Source organism: Fusarium subglutinans (assembly GCF_013396075.1).
Source record: "Fusarium subglutinans strain NRRL 66333 chromosome Unknown NRRL66333_c0000020, whole genome shotgun sequence".
Lineage (NCBI taxonomy): Eukaryota > Fungi > Ascomycota > Sordariomycetes > Hypocreales > Nectriaceae > Fusarium > Fusarium subglutinans.
Genome location: NW_023502083.1, coordinates 230,232 through 245,504, shown reverse-complemented (window position 1 = coordinate 245,504; position 15,273 = coordinate 230,232). Strand labels below are relative to the sequence as shown.

General features: G+C 50.2%; 6 protein-coding genes across 6 annotated transcripts; 2 read left to right on the top strand and 4 right to left on the bottom strand.

Moving 5' to 3' along the window:
* Nucleotides 1-321: 321 nt before the first annotated feature.
* FSUBG_2422 (host-specific AK-toxin Akt2) lies at nucleotides 322-1,677 on the bottom strand (the record flags this gene model as incomplete). Its single annotated transcript, XM_036680193.1, has 3 exons — nucleotides 322-1,247; nucleotides 1,298-1,436; nucleotides 1,483-1,677. 3 exons carry the CDS (start codon nucleotides 1,675-1,677, stop codon nucleotides 322-324), a joined length of 1,260 nt encoding a protein of 419 aa, XP_036542099.1.
* A 396-nt stretch (nucleotides 1,678-2,073) lies between these two features.
* On the top strand, nucleotides 2,074-3,081 carry FSUBG_2421 (nucleic acid-binding OB-fold; the record flags this gene model as incomplete). Its single annotated transcript, XM_036680192.1, has 1 exon — nucleotides 2,074-3,081. The coding sequence occupies one exon, from the start codon at nucleotides 2,074-2,076 to the stop codon at nucleotides 3,079-3,081; it is 1,008 nt and encodes a 335-aa protein (XP_036542098.1).
* A 154-nt stretch (nucleotides 3,082-3,235) lies between these two features.
* On the bottom strand, nucleotides 3,236-5,135 carry FSUBG_2420 (major facilitator superfamily transporter; the record flags this gene model as incomplete). Its single annotated transcript, XM_036680191.1, has 4 exons — nucleotides 3,236-3,912; nucleotides 3,960-4,472; nucleotides 4,526-4,577; nucleotides 4,632-5,135. The coding sequence occupies 4 exons, from the start codon at nucleotides 5,133-5,135 to the stop codon at nucleotides 3,236-3,238; spliced, it is 1,746 nt and encodes a 581-aa protein (XP_036542097.1).
* A 1,656-nt stretch (nucleotides 5,136-6,791) lies between these two features.
* Nucleotides 6,792-10,569, bottom strand: FSUBG_2419 (uncharacterized protein; the record flags this gene model as incomplete). Its single annotated transcript, XM_036680189.1, has 3 exons — nucleotides 6,792-8,650; nucleotides 8,701-10,255; nucleotides 10,306-10,569. 3 exons carry the CDS (start codon nucleotides 10,567-10,569, stop codon nucleotides 6,792-6,794), a joined length of 3,678 nt encoding a protein of 1,225 aa, XP_036542096.1.
* A 510-nt stretch (nucleotides 10,570-11,079) lies between these two features.
* Nucleotides 11,080-11,446, top strand: FSUBG_2418 (50S ribosomal 27; the record flags this gene model as incomplete). Its single annotated transcript, XM_036680188.1, has 2 exons — nucleotides 11,080-11,268; nucleotides 11,324-11,446. 2 exons carry the CDS (start codon nucleotides 11,080-11,082, stop codon nucleotides 11,444-11,446), a joined length of 312 nt encoding a protein of 103 aa, XP_036542095.1.
* A 331-nt stretch (nucleotides 11,447-11,777) lies between these two features.
* FSUBG_2417 (AB hydrolase superfamily) lies at nucleotides 11,778-14,749 on the bottom strand (the record flags this gene model as incomplete). Its single annotated transcript, XM_036680187.1, has 3 exons — nucleotides 11,778-13,487; nucleotides 13,534-14,553; nucleotides 14,678-14,749. 3 exons carry the CDS (start codon nucleotides 14,747-14,749, stop codon nucleotides 11,778-11,780), a joined length of 2,802 nt encoding a protein of 933 aa, XP_036542094.1.
* Between the last annotated feature and the right edge of the window lie 524 nt (nucleotides 14,750-15,273).

The window sequence follows — 15,273 nt, the reverse complement described above, 5'->3', positions numbered from 1 at the left end:
AACATACTCCAAGTAAGCGTAAGGCGCATCTCAAATAAGTTTCAGCGGATGCTAAAAAGTGCCAACATAAACCCTGCTTGGAAATAAGTATTAAAGAGAAAGCTTCACGATAGCTGAATACCAGTCCAGTCCAGTCCAGTCCAGTTTGAAACTCAACGATACAGGGTAACGCTCCTCATAGTGAGAGAAGGTCAAGCATGATGCGCAGCATATCAAATTGCTTAAAACTAAAACTGAAATATCATCCTCTTAGGTATATATCTGTCTTTCGTAACTTGGCGCATTATTTGTATATGTAGTTAAACAAACATCACTCTATCTTTATATCTTTGCCTTTGGGCTAGGTTTGGCCCGTCGCGCAGGCTGGCCTATATGTTTTTGAAATTCTTCCGAAACGGTCGTCTTCTCTTCTTTAGACTTGTTCGCCCACTCTTCAAACTGGCGCTCATCTGCCCACCACCTCTCGAGCTCAGCCTTGATCCAATCAGCCGCGGCACTTGCACACAAGCGCGGGTCTTCCATGGGAACCAAGTGGCCATTCTTCTCTCCGACAACCTTCTTGACACGGCCCTTCGCCTCGCCACCACTGCCACCAGTACCAGTTCCTGTGAGGGCCATCTTCTCGTCTATAAGTTCTGGTGGGGACACATCACTCTTGCCGCCGAAGACATAGAGGACGCTGGGCCGGACATTAGGGAGTCGTTCAACGGTATTGGGACCCTCGGGACGGTAGACGGGATATGTCGACCATCGACGATTGAGGCTAGCATCGAGATCGGGGGTATGTTCCGGGTGAATCAAATCCTTGCCCTCGGCATCATAGGCTGGCCAGCTTGGGCGTAGGAAGGTAAAGATCTCCTGATGCTTCGTTGTAGTTAAAGTCACGCTCTGTTCGCCAGGTACGTCCCTGATACCAAAGTCGATCCAACGCTGCAGCACGCGAGGGTCCCAGGACTTGTAAAATGGGCTGCGGCTAAAAGATGCCACCGCTTCATCGCGTGATGGCCAGACTTCGCGACGGTACATACTCGCTGCCGCGGGACCTGCGCTTCTGGCGCCAGGCGTGGAGGCGAAATGAGAGATGACAGGGTCGAGCAGAACAAGTGATGTAAAGACGCGAGGATGAAGAAGGGCAACGTTCGTGAGAGCATTTGCGCCAAAGGAGTGACCCATTGCCATTATCGGCGGTGGAGGGCGGAATGTGTTTATCATGTGAAGGATGTCCCGGGCATAGTCGAGCCAGCTTGCTGAGAAGTTGTTAGCATTGCCAGGTGTTATGAGAGAGTGTGAATCTTACGATCATTACCAAGTGCGTCTTGGTTTATGAGACCGCTTTTGCCTTGCCATGCTGTGTCTGCTATCCAGATACTTCGAATTCGGATACCTCGGCGTTTTGATTCATGATAGAACTCCTCCCAAAGGGGCTCATATAGTTCCTATACAGATCAGTAAATGTGTCTGTATGAGTATTGATGGGCTTACCTTGGGAAAACCATTAGCATGTCCTCCTATGATAGTCACATCGCCTTTTTGAGGGTTCTGGTTATCTTTGGGTGTGTATTGCTTGACGTGAAGGTACAGCTTCTCATCTTGAGAATGAGCTGTAGCGCGGGCGTATTCTCGAATATGTGATGCTTCAATTGTATGCTCTTGAATGGCGAACGGAAAGGACGACATTGTGGCGAATTTTCGGCACCTCAGCTGACACGTTCAATTATAAGTTCTAGTAGGTAAAGTGAAGCTGTATCGGGGCTGCAATTGGAGAGCTGAAGTTAAATACAGGCCCACGAAACGAGGTTGAATAACGAGCCGGCCTCGGTAACGTCTGTGGGGCGCACGGGAGTTGTGGGGGTGGGGGATACCTCGGTACCTGCGGCCGGGAAGTGGTCGCCGCCGATCTCTCTTTAGCATCACATCACATCACCCGCCGCCAACACCAAAACCGTCATCGTGAATTTTGGCTTATCTCATCAAGAGCCCACCGCAGTTGCTACCCCGGGGCAGCATAGCCTCTTGGCATTATCATGAGAAGTTCGAAATAGTGTTCCAATCTAGCTACAGGCGGTCAATACCATGGCACCACGACTACTCCTTTTCGCTGGCGCACCGCCCGCCTCATCTCTCACAGCACAAACATGTACAATAACACAAATCGACAACTCCTTCGCTGAGTTTCTTGGGCTAGCTCCTCAAGGAACAGCTCCAGTATCGTCTCCAAGTCTCGCTCCGTGGCGTTCTCTGCCGCTGAACAGAAAACCGCTTCACACAGGGTTCAGCCAGACCCATAATATCAGCATCAACCTCGCCAACCAATCCGAATTCTTCACCACGGCTGAGATCTCCTTTAAGGAACAATCTCAGTCCTTTGATGGCGAGGACCCAGAGAATGTGTTGTCGCAGTTCTATGACCATTCCCTGGCTTTACACAATTCGATACCATCATCACAGCTTGAGAGTTTCGAAGAGACGACATTTGAGGAGACATCGTTTATCACGACTTCTTCGACCGCACATCTGGATATGAGAGACACTGTTCCTTCTCATCTCTCTGATTTGGAAGATATACCGCCGGCTCGGAGAATTTTGGCTCTCAATCCCCAGACTGTCACCCTCAATATTATTGCCGGCATTATATCCATCGCACAGCCACGAACTGTCACAACCCGCTGGGGTCGCAGCCTCTCTTTAGTGGAGATTCTCCTCGGCGACGATACAAAGACAGGCTTCGCTGTGACGTTTTGGCTTGCAGAGGAGAACAATGCAGCTGCTGAGATCAGTGCCCTTCGACGTCAGGACGTAGTACTCATGCAAAACGTGGCACTTCACGTCTTCAAGGACAAAGTCTATGGCCAGAGTCTCCGCAGGGGCATGACGAAAGTGCGTCTGTTATGGAGAAGGGATGGATCCGGGCTTTATTCGACGCGAGAGCTATCCAAGCGCGGCCAGATGCACCCGCAGTTACGAAAGGCGAAGCAGGTAAAAGACTGGGTGCTCAAATTCGTAGGAGCTGATGTTGGAGTAAAAACAAGAGCTAGGAAAACACGGGTTTCATGGGACAGACCTCCAGATGACACACAATGAGGAGTCTTCGTACTGTAAGACCACTTTTATTAACCTTCTATCATATTAGACACTTATTACTACCAGCGCCAAATGCAACCGAGAGAAGAGAGACATCCGAGGGTATCTATGCAAAATTCCAATCGTCAAATTACGCTTCGATCCCACAATCCATTCAGACAGGCACGGCAGGCTCGGCCTTTCTGTCCTCACCGTCTGGACCCTTCTTGACAGACTTCCATCGGAAGCACAGGCAAGCAATCAGGGCGCAGGCGGCACAAGCAAGAGAGGTGTAAAAGGTGTCTCGGAGACCCTTCATGTACGCATTGAGGACAGCGTCGAGCGCATCAAGGCGGCCCATCTTTCTCAGAGTATCCTCAATCTCTGAAGCTCCAGTGTTGATGAAGATTGTCGGGTCGATTCCAATGTTATCAGCCTTCAGTGTGTCAATGAGACCATTCTGGAAGACAGTTTGGCCCACTGCCACGAAGATAGCGCCTCCGAAGGCTTGGCCGAACTGAACAACAGCGGTGCCAACAGGAACCCATTCCTGTGGCAAGACAGTTTGAATGATGAGAACACCGATTTGGAAACCTGCACCAATGCCCAGGCCAGCAATGACTTGGTAGCCAAACCACTCCTTGAGAGGGGAATGCACATCGAGGGTTGTGAGCATGCCACATCCGACAGTGTAGAGAACCATGCAGGGAATGATGACATAGCTGTAGTAGCCAATGGCGGTGATGATACCTCCAGAGACGATAGAGCAGAGGACAGTCGCGAGCAGGAGAGGGAGAATTTTGATTCCAGCCTGGACGGCGCTAACACCCTGGATGGCCTGGAAGTAAAGAGCTGAGAAACGTTAGTTGGGCAGACAGTAGAGGTAGGGTGAGACTCACAGAGATAGTAGATGAGAGGGAAGAAACCGGCACCAAAGAACATGGCGAAGATGATAGCGGACAAAGTGTCCCGGTTCTTGAATAGACGAGGCGGGAGGGTTCCCTCATCACCCTTCCAGAATTGGATACCAATAAAGATGGCAATCATGGCTCCAAAGCCACAGAAGAGACCGATGATACGCGAGTTGTTCCAGGGATATTCAGCACCACCCCATTGCAAAGCAAGGAGCAAGCAGACAATGGCAGGGATGAAAATGGCGGCGCCAGCAAGGTCGAGCTTGCGAATGCGACTCATGAAGGTCATGTTGATGGTGTTCGTGTCGTTGCGGTTAACCTTGACAAAGAAGAAGACAATGAGCATGGCCAAGCCGCCAATGGGAAGGTTGATGTAGAAACACCAGCGCCAGGTTGCATGTTCAGTAAAGGCACCTCCAAGAAGAGGACCAGCGACGGAAGCGATACCCCACATGCCACCGATAAGACCAAAGGCAAGAGGACGCTTTTCAAGAGGCACTGAAGCTGTGGTTAGTTATGGTCACGGAGCTAGTTTGCTAGTCTTGACGTACTGATGAGGGACAGGATAACGATGGATCCGGAGAAGAGACCAGCCGTTCCAATCTTGAGGCGCGTTAGTTAGTCAAGGGTTCATGGGAATTGTGCAAGGCAACCTACTCCTGCAATGGCTCGGCCGACAATGAATGCGACAGAAGACGGCGCAACAGCAGAGATCAAACTTCCAATCTCAAAGATGAAGACGGCAGCGAGATAGGCAATCTTGACATTGAAGTACTTGTAGATGGTTCCGTACATGGGCTGCAAAGCCGTGGTAGTAAGAAGATATGAAGATCCATACCATCCAATATCCTTGACACTCTGGAACTGCGCTGTGATGGCGCCGAGTGCGGGAGCGATGATGGTCTGGTCAAGAGCAACGAGAAAGATGGCGAGGCAGAGAGACGAGATGATGAGGGTAAGCTTAGCAGCGCCAGGGTACTGAGGCTGCTCGCCAGCGACATTGTTGTTGCTGGCAGTCACAGAGCCGGCCTGCTGCTCTTTGTTGTCGGCTGAAGTGTCGAGGATGTTGTTGGATCCAACTTCGGTCTTCTCATCAGACGAGAGACGAGTCTCGTCGACCATTGCGTTGGTTGGCGCCGTGGCGGGTGTAGTCGTAGCCATGGTGATGTTCCAAAATCAAGGTGTCGTAGGGAGGAGAAGAAGAAGAAGAAGAAGAAGAAGAAGGTGGAATAGAAGAATTAGAATATTTTATGTAGGAAGAATTAGCGGTAGCGTAAGGTGAGGTAGGTTAATTTGTTATGGTGGAGAGTGCAAACGGCCCCAGGCAACCAAGCGTGATTGTTTCGGGAAGGGAGAGAGAATAATGCAGCCTTCCAGTATCTGTTTGCTTCTCCCGTCGTTTGCAAGCAAAGAGTGAGGATAGGTAAGGTAGCTTATGCAAGAGAGAAAAGGTTTGGAGATGGAGGAGCTGAAGATAATAAATAATTAGTTGCCTACGTCAGTATCAGTCACTGGCACTGTTGATAGGTGCCCCTTGCCATGTGATGGATGCGAAAATCAAGCACTCAAGCTTATCCCCTCGTCTCACTCGTTCTCGTGGAAAACCCCAAAACAACGAAATATCCGAGCTAATGTGATTACGATAACGAAATAAACGTCGTGGAGACGCGGCAGGGTATTCGTCCGTGTACCGGCCGGCGACAGTTGCAGCCAGTCAGCAGCCCAAGACATACATGGTCAGCGCCTTTGTCCCTTGTTCTCCAGTATAATCGGGCTGACTCTGGTTGCGAGTTTGATACGATAGGCGAGCTGAACTGTCATGCACTCGCGTGGGTCGGACAAATCACCAAGGCCGATGTCCGAAGGGTGGCTTACTGGAAGAGTCATTGATTTTGGATCTTTTTGTACAGTTGTGAGATTTCTTACGCTGGACTCCCTGCATCACAAGGATATCATGTATGATGATATCAATGTCCATTATAGACACCCCAACTCTTGATCTTGACAGCTACCTCAGTATATCACTTAGATATTCACGCTGAGGAATGCTCCGTTCTCGTAAACCTCTATCCGTACGAAAAAACCCTTTAATGACCCATCTCCACAACCTACCAAGGCACACGCGCTAAAAATACAAGCCCGATCTTTGACTCCCGGTCCAGTGGCATAGATCCCGTGCCAAGGGCTGATCTCCCATTCTCAACGTGGTCTCGACCGCTCTCTCTTCTGCCCCGAGATTGGCTCGCTCTCTGCCCCAATTTCCTCTCCCCTCGTAAAAAGCTGCCCCGTTTCATCTTGTCAGATCCACTTTAGGAGTACCCGTTGTACATTTTCGGATACAACTCAATTCTCCGTATCTATCTCCGGGTGCCTTCGGATCATACCAATCTCTCGCGGACTTATACGCGCTTTGTTCGAGGCCGACGACCGAATGGACGGACGGACGAGAGAGAGACTCTGTTTGTGCTTTGACTTTGACTTTGACTCTGACTCTGACTCTGACTCCATCCTTCACACACGTTTTACACGTTACACGTTAGACCGGCAACGCCCTTGCATTGTATTGCCAGCCGTGAAACCTTGTCATTTCCTTATCCGCAGTCAGGGCTTATACACAGCGTCTTGTCATACAGCCTTCTTCCTGTCGTGAACAGTGATAAATCCCTACACATGCATTTTGTGAATAATCTGCCATCAACAATCGTAATTTACGTGATAAACTCCTTTATAGCACCCACCATCTATCTGACCATCTAACTAGGTAGTAGGTAATGCTTACATTGCTGACTTGATATGCGTAAATTTATATATAAAAGCTTATGCTCGCTCTTCGGACTTCTCGTCTTCGCTCGTCTCCTCTCCGGGAACCCACACCAAAAGGCCATCCTCGTCGATCTTCATCCCTTCTGTCGGTATTATGCGTAGCACTTTTTGGAAATACTTGTCTCGCACCGTCAATTTCGGTCTTATCCATACTCCGTTAACATGCGGAAGCAACCGATAGGTCGTTGTTCGCCGCGACTGTGGTAACAGGTTCAGTGTTGTCTGCTTTGAACCTGAAAATGCAAAGTCCTCGCTCGGATCCATGCTGAGACCAAAGGTAAGGAAGTGATTGGATGGATTCTCGACTGTCAAGTCCAGTTGCATCAGCCCCGGCATGCCATCTTCTGCTTTAGTGACGCGATACACCGATGCCAGTACTCGCGGCTCGGTGCCCAAAACCAGGTATTTACCAACGGGCATGGTTGTTGTGTTGACAGCCCCGTCGCTGCGGTTCTGACGTTGCCATCGAATGACAAATGCCAACTCGAGTGTTACAGGGTGTCGATCTTCCATCGTGAGCTTCTGGGCTATCAAATCGAACTGTGCCTCGTGCATCGTCTTGGGGGCAATAATGACCCCTTCTTGTGACACATCCGGTCCCTGGCTCACGTTGCATCTTGCACCACCAACACATGAGACCACAGTGAGATCCATCCCAAGGACCTTCAAGTCCTCTTGGGCAAACGAGGCATAGTGGCACAGCAAGCACCACTTCTGCGTGAAGCCTCGGGCAACACCCTCTTCCGTATCTCCCAGTCCCTCAGAGTCAAAAAGACTCGGCCATGGTCCAGGGTGAAGTCGTGGAACCAAATCGTAATTTGCCTCAAATGCATTCACAACATTGAGCTGAACTGTCAACAGTTGCATAATCGGCGTTGCAACGTCTGACTCTAAGTGATACGACATCTTCAAATGCAAATCGAATGTCGTGGGACCCGGTGCTGCATCTATATGAAGCACCATCTTGACTGATGCTGCGCTCTTAATGGCACCCAAAGGCAGTCCCAAAATTTTAGCCTCTTCTGTGGTTGCTTCGGCGCTGCCCTCATTGCCTTCTGTTACCACTCGGATTGCCGGTACTTCTTTTCCAAAGAGGTGAATGTCCAGTTTGGCAGTAGCGGATTCGTCCTCGGCATTGATCAATTCGACCTCCAACTCAATGGCCTCATTTGCGTAGTACTGAGCCGAGGGTTCCAAGAGCTTGATCACCATCTTTGGTGGTCGAGGCTGAATACGGATTGTGCCTGCTTCTGGGCGACTACTCCTGGGTTTTGATGAGCCTTGGATGTACCAGCCAACAATGGGATCGGTGTCGCGAATTCCGATTTTGGCTTCTAGATTGAAACTTGCGTTGCTGTGTGAGAGTGATACGGATGAGGCAGTAGCAGTTCCCGGCTCCCTCAAAGGAATTTTCATTTCGAAAACTCGTGTTTGACCAGGCCGGAGTGTCAAGTTAGAAGTTCCTCTGAGCAGTGTCGGCAGTTCATCATCAGACCCTTCAGCATAGTCTTCCTTCAGCGATAACGACAAAATGGAGATCGTGGAGGCCGATGGCGAGTCCGAGTCCTCTGAAGCCCCTTGCTCTAGTAATATTGGTCTGAGACTCCCACTGAACTCAACCTTCAATGACTCAAATGTGATCGGAGCAGCATCGAGAAACGTGTGCGATGTGAGCGCAAGCTGTGCGGTACATGTCTCGCCAGCCTTGCCCTCTTTATTCCGAAACACGAAAGACGCTGAGATAAACGAGCTGGTCTTGTCGTCACTTAGACTAATCTTGGGCTTCTCATCTGCTGTAATTCCTTCGAGTGATCTGGTAATGTCGTAATGCCATTGTGGCTGCCGCACGAACCCTGATCATAGTTAGATAGATTACGCTCAAGATTGTCATCGAAATACTCACTGCTACTCATGAGCTCCCAGTCCGCAGCAACCACTAGGTCTGCACGGCGGGCTCCAAGGGCAATTCTTCGCAAAGTCAAACACAGGTCCTCTGATATATTGAGCCAACCCTCCGATCTGAACGTAACGTCCTCCCAGAATGGTAGCAGGGTTTCCACAGCACCATCCCATTGTTTCAGATTGGCGAACTCCCTTGCGCACTCTAATGATATCTCAGCCGTTACACGCTTTTGCTTTCGAGATCGAAATTGTGAGCTCGCCGCTTTGAGACAATCAATGATCAATTGTGCATGATTTACTCCAGTGCCCGATATTGGGTATTCCTGGTACGGCTCTGGGCACATGTATGTATCGTATGCAAAGGCCTTGCTGGCTACCGCTGATGCGGGTGTCGTATCTGGCGAATTCCTATCCTCCTCGGGCATCTGGTACGCAAGATTCCGGCGAGCCACAAGATGACGTGCCGCTATGCGATACCAGTAGCCTGTATGGTGCAGCAACTCCCATGGTGACACTCGCTCGCCTAGGACAGACTTATCCGGCGGGACAAACAGAGCTCCCGTCGCTGGCGCCAAAGCTGGCAAACCTACCCTTTCGATCAGATTTGCCATGACTGTAGCCCACCGAGCTTCCCAGGCCTGCCATCCATAGTTGTTGGTTCCTCGTCCGCGTCGATCGACAAAGTCAGCAATCCGTTCTCGATGTGAATGCCACATTCTAACAGCCAGCGTAGTTTGGCCCAGCCACAAGTGACATCTTAAGCACCGAATAGCTATGATATCCGCCAAGAGACGCGCCTCATTCCAGCGAGGGCTCCAACTGGGGATTATGTCCAGCACATCCTGTCCAAGAAGTACCTCGTATGCTTGTTTGAAAAACTGCAGGGCCGCGTCTGTCTCCTGTCGAAATTCTGCAAATATGGCCGATTTAAAATCGTATCTGAAATTCCAGTCCGGGAGCGAGAGGGTCTGGGATGTCCCAGTCGTGGGTGGCACGGTCGGTTGAGGTGCTATTCCGCGCGATCGCTTCTTCCTGGCGTGTCGTCCAAGATCCCGGTAGTATTCCACAGCTGAAGTGTAAAGCACGCCCAGGACGTTATCAACAACCTGTTTTAAATCGTCCTGCGACTCCTGTGATGGGATGTAAAAGACCGACTTTGGGTCCAACGCTGTGCCTCTCCGTATGTTCTCCAGTCTCTCTTGAATCCCTTCGGCCAACGACAGAGGAGCGCCTTCGCGGTCCGCAAGCAGAACAATAGCTAGCCGTGTCTTGTATCCCGAGCGTAGTAAGGCACTCTTGAGATTGTTGATATCAGACTTAATATGGTTATCTTGAAGCGTCATGGAATTCGGGTCGTTCGTGAGGGGGTAGAAGCACAGGTACACGCTAGGAACGAGGTCCTGGTGCTTCTTAATCCATTGCGCATCAATATGGCCATCCGGATATAGTGCCGATACTGGACTGAGCGGGGAGAATGGCGAGTGTAGAGTTGGGTGTTCGCTGAGCGGTTCGATATCGTCTGGGAGACGAGCTCGACGAGGTGGTAATAGAAACGACTGTCCCGCGTGTTAGAACAAGGCTTCGTGTAGCACCCCGCGCAACCTACTCTTCCTGTAGTCCTAATGCGAAATCTATATGGCTCATTTCTCTCAAAAGCACTCCACGACTTTGCGCTCGCATCAACATCTTTGAAGTATTCCGCCAAAACCTCTGCATCTGCGCCCCCGACAGGTGGTAACTCTGATCGTAGAAGGATGCTCTGTTCCTTTAGCTCGGCACTCAATGGGAGCTCGTTCGTCTTGGAGTTAAGGCCGGCGGCCACTAGAAGGGGGACATTGTGGTCCAAACTTCCCGTCGGATACCCATCCATGGTGGATATTTGGAGATGTCGAAGGCATGGGTCCGCGACGGCGAAGGTAAATTGAGCTCAGAGCTGATGTCGCCAGACAACGTTAGCCATCCTTGTCCATCGCAAATGCCCCTCGTTAGTGTAGCAGCCCACTAGCTCACTTACATGGCTCAAAGACATGGAAGAAACCGCCCAGTGATAATATGCCGCTTGTTGAACGCAGAAGAAATAGTAGCAATGTTTTCAGAGTCTTCAAGTGCCTTTTAAATCAAATCGACATCATCATTCACCTAAAGACTGTCCCAGCAGCGATCATAAGAACGGTTGGCCCTTAACGGCACCCCTGCAACACATCGGCAGCTCCTCCGGAACCGGAACAACGCCAACCGCCGAATCTCCAAAACTTCGAGATTCAACCTTGCGAATGCGACGCCAGCGCCAATTGACCTCAGAAATCCCCCGTTCGCACCGCCTCCGACCGACGAATTGTCCAACGACTAGTCCGATAGTTTTTGTCTCGAATCTCTCGCCATGAGACCTACACAAGCCCTGTCGGTCGGCCGATACCGCCACCTCAGACTCACAACCAAGGATGTTGGAAAGGGCTTCTACAAGGGTAACCGCACTGGTTCCATGGGTCGACACACAAAGTACGGAGGCTACGTTATCGAGTGGAACAAGGTCCGAACATATGCTGTGCCACCGCTCAAGGATTTCAAGGTGAGAATGGACGCATATTGGTGATTCGGACGGAAGACTAATTGTGGTGGAATAGCTTACACCCTTCGTGAGCCGACAAGTCAAGGCGGAGCCTGGTGACTATAAGGGTCTCGATAAGGGTCCTCAAGATCCTTACTTCTACGTTGAGCAATGGAAACGATTCAACGGTGTGGATTAAACAAGCGAAAAAATGGCGGTCATGGAATTGGATGATTTCTCGACAGATGGCGAATCTAGAATGCCAGCTGGAGACTTGGGGATCTCTGGCAAGGTTGTATATACCCGTGTACATTGTACCACCATGTAAGACTATGGACTCAGTCGATCAATAACGAAAGAAAAAAAACAGTTGAATACTCCTATCCTCTGCGGAATGATGACTACCTATGGATGTTGATTACAAACGAAACAAAATGATCCTAACGATTGTGCTTTGACACGGGATATCCTGATTGAACCAAACTGAACAATCGACTGTATCCAACCTTGCGCCAAAAGAGAAGTCCTTTTTATACATCCTCCTCTTTCTTGGCCCGGGGCAGCTCCTCTTGAGCCGTGACAAATGTGTCCAAACCAGGTCGCTCCAAAGGCGTGGCAATCAAGCCTGGTTCGTCGTTTATGTCATTCTTCTCTTTTCCAATCCCGTCTTCATTCTTCTCAACGGGCTCTGAAACCTGAATGTTTGGGCTCATGGGCCTTGAGGTGGGCATGGCGGTAATATTCGACTGCAAGGTCTTCATACTGGCAGTGTCTGCCTCCTTTTTAAGGCTGAATGGAACTGCTGTGCCGTCGAGGAACGGTCGCTTGCCTGCGACATCAATAGTTGGTGCATATTGGGAAGTAAGCTGAGTCGACTGAGAAGGCTGAGTTGAATCATCGTCCTGGAAGCTTGGACTCATAGGTCGTGAGCCTGGAAGTTGCGTCATGTTGGACTGAAGCGTCATCATACTAGCCGTCTCGGCATCCTTATTAAGGCTAAACGGCAGTGCAATGCCATCGAGAAATGGTCTCTTTCCAGCTACACCAGTCTCCGGCGCATAGTCAGGACTGAGTAGGCTGGGCTTCGCAGCTTCTTGCTCCTTTCGTTGCTCTATTAAATGAGCAACTGGCATATCCTCGGTGATGGGCTGGCTACCCGTCTGGCTACCCGTCTGGTTTTCGTCCGTAACGACCTTAGTGTGAGATCGGCTTCGTGCTCGGTTCGGCTGTGACCGTGATCTATCCTGTCCTTCAATATCAGCAAAGGAGCGAGCTCCTTCGCCCTCAGCACCAGTGGCAACTCTCGTTTCTGGCTGTCCAGCTGCCTTCTTCTCTCGCTCGACTGTCATTTCGTCGTGTTTAGATCCCCACAGTGACCACATTGCCAGACCCCAGCTCTTCTGTTGTTTCTTGCTTCCTTCCACCAGCTTTGAATCAACACGCCGTCGCCCAGCCAGTGCAGTCGGAGGAGGGCATTCGCCAGGACCATAGTCATGGTAGCCGATGGCCATATCGCTCACCATCTTTTTATGGACCTTGGCCTTGTTTGATGCATATCTATGATCCCACTCTGCCTTCTTGGCAAGCCATTTCTTAACTGTCCCCTCCTTTACAACTCCAACCAAAACAGGCTCCATACAACATGATGGCAACTCAGCCTCAGGAGCCAACGGGAGAGTAGCACCATGGCGAGTAACTCTTTGTCGAATCATGTGGTTCTTGAACGGTGGGAGAGGGTCGCCAGCCTTTCCAACCCGGCCAGGCTCTGAGTGAAAATCTGACTTTTCGGTTTCTGGGGTTTTAGGAGGGTTTTCCTTGGATTCGCTATCTGATCCAGACTCAGAGATGACGGATATATCGTCGTCGTCAAGAATCTCGATGCCACGTTTCTGAGCCCGAGCGAGAGCCCATGCGCCGAATTGGGCAACAGACCTGTACATGTATTTCGCGGGACGAGTGAAACTCAGCGTTGGTGCCACATGACAAAGGTCATCCCAAACTTGGAGTTGGACATCGGTGGGTTTGTACTTTTGCAACAAAGCCTTTCCTTCTGGGGTGAGAGCTGCTTCTGGGGGCGCATATTTTTCAGGGTTGGCACATTTGTGAGCCAAGTATATCTGCTCATCTCGTAAAATTTCACCTCCTCCCACCATAATCAAAAGGGGAGGGAGTCCTCCTAGTGTAGGTTGCATGACTGGGCTGACAAGAGGATGTGCAAGAAGCTCGTTGGTGGTATACATCTAGGGTCATCAGTTTCTGTTCAAACTCATCTTCTACGAAACCTACCTGAATCTGATCTTTCAGCTTGACGAGTTGGCCGTCAATGGTGACAGAGAGGAGCTTTTCAGGGTTGATGGGAATTCCACCATTGATCCACTCCGATCTTGATGAAGCATCTGACGGTTCTTTCTTTACGACTGGCGCTTGCTGCTTCTCCTTAAGATCTTGCTTGCCAGGTATCTTCTTTCCCTCCTTCTTCTTCAAAGCCTCTTCTCTCAACATTTCAATATCGTCTTCATTCGGCGGCGGCCATGCTTTAGAAGGTTTGTGGTGGAAACCTGCCTGTGGTATATAATCAAAAGGGGCCTCACCCGCAACGCTGGGGAACGAATGTGTCAGGTCAACCCATGGGCTGATGAGAATAGCACCAGCAGGCAACGGGAGTCCTTGATCGCGGAGAACACACAAAAGAGACATGACCATTCCACCGCCCGCAGAGTCTCCAGCCAAAACAATGGTTGTTGGATCTTGAACAGTAAGTAGATACAGGTAAGCTGCAAGACAGTCGTGAAGGCCACAGGGGAAGGGAAACTGCGGCGAAAGGCGATACCGAGGCGCAAAAACGCGTGCTTTGAGCTTTCGAGCATGTCGCTGCATTTGATATCGATGCTCATCAACACTACCAAAGTAGTATGCGCCTCCATGGATATACATCATGACGCGCCGCGTCGTTCCTCCTTTTTGCTTTCGCTCGTAGGCATCCGAGCGCATCTCAATCCATTCCGCGCCGAGAGGAGTCGCGGGTTTTCTCCATTGCCACCACTTCTCGCCGCCGACTTGCTTGATACCGTCTGGGCCAAGTTGCTTCTGAAGAAATTCAGCGGCGCGAGTCAATTGATCTTCGGAGATGGTGACATCTTCGATTTTGATCCATTGAGGATGTGGCACCCATTGCGCGGTGAATGCTTGGAGTTCCTCAACAGTGTGGTGTGATGCATACTCGAGGAACGATCGGATCAGATGGAGGCCTTCATCATAGGAGAGATGCGCAGTTGGACGTTGCCGCAAAGGCTTCCTGTTGAAATACTAGAGGCTGGAAGTTAGTGTCTTGCAAAAAGGAAGCAATCTCAAAGTATCAGAGGAATTGTGTTTTATCCCCTCTAAGGCACCAGCTTGGAGGTAGATTACAAAAAATGATGAAAGTACGTACATGAGAGAACAAAGTCGAAACGACAGTAGGCGTCACAGCGAATGACACCGAGGTGGTGTTGAGCGAGTTCATGGCTGTCACCAACTCGAATCACCGAGTACAGTACTTGGATACACAACAAAACAATCAGTGGCTTGAGGCTATTAAAGACGCGCCATGTGCCATGGCATGGAAGAGTTCAGTTCAATTCAGCTGGGAGACAGGCACAGCTGAGCCCAAAACCTAACCAATTGCTAGTAGGGGTCTCATGATGTCATTCTTTGATGAGACGCAACCAATTCCTAAGGTACCCCTGACTCCACGGAACCGGGGATGGCTGATGGGCTCGACGGACATAACGATCTTGAACCTTTATCCTGAGGGGATGGAAATACTTAGACAAGCTTAGGTACTTAGCTTTGCATACTCTAGAATGGCATCTAGAAGCCTTTTGTCAGTTTATCTAAGTACATCAACCAAGTGTCCGTTGCTTCGATTCCATAGAAACGGGACGTGCCTTCTGCATGCAGCCAGTGAGTCGCTGGATGAAACCTGACTTTCATTTAAAAATGGCCTGTGCTTTTGGTTTGTGGGGAGATTCGCAGCCAAGAACAAGG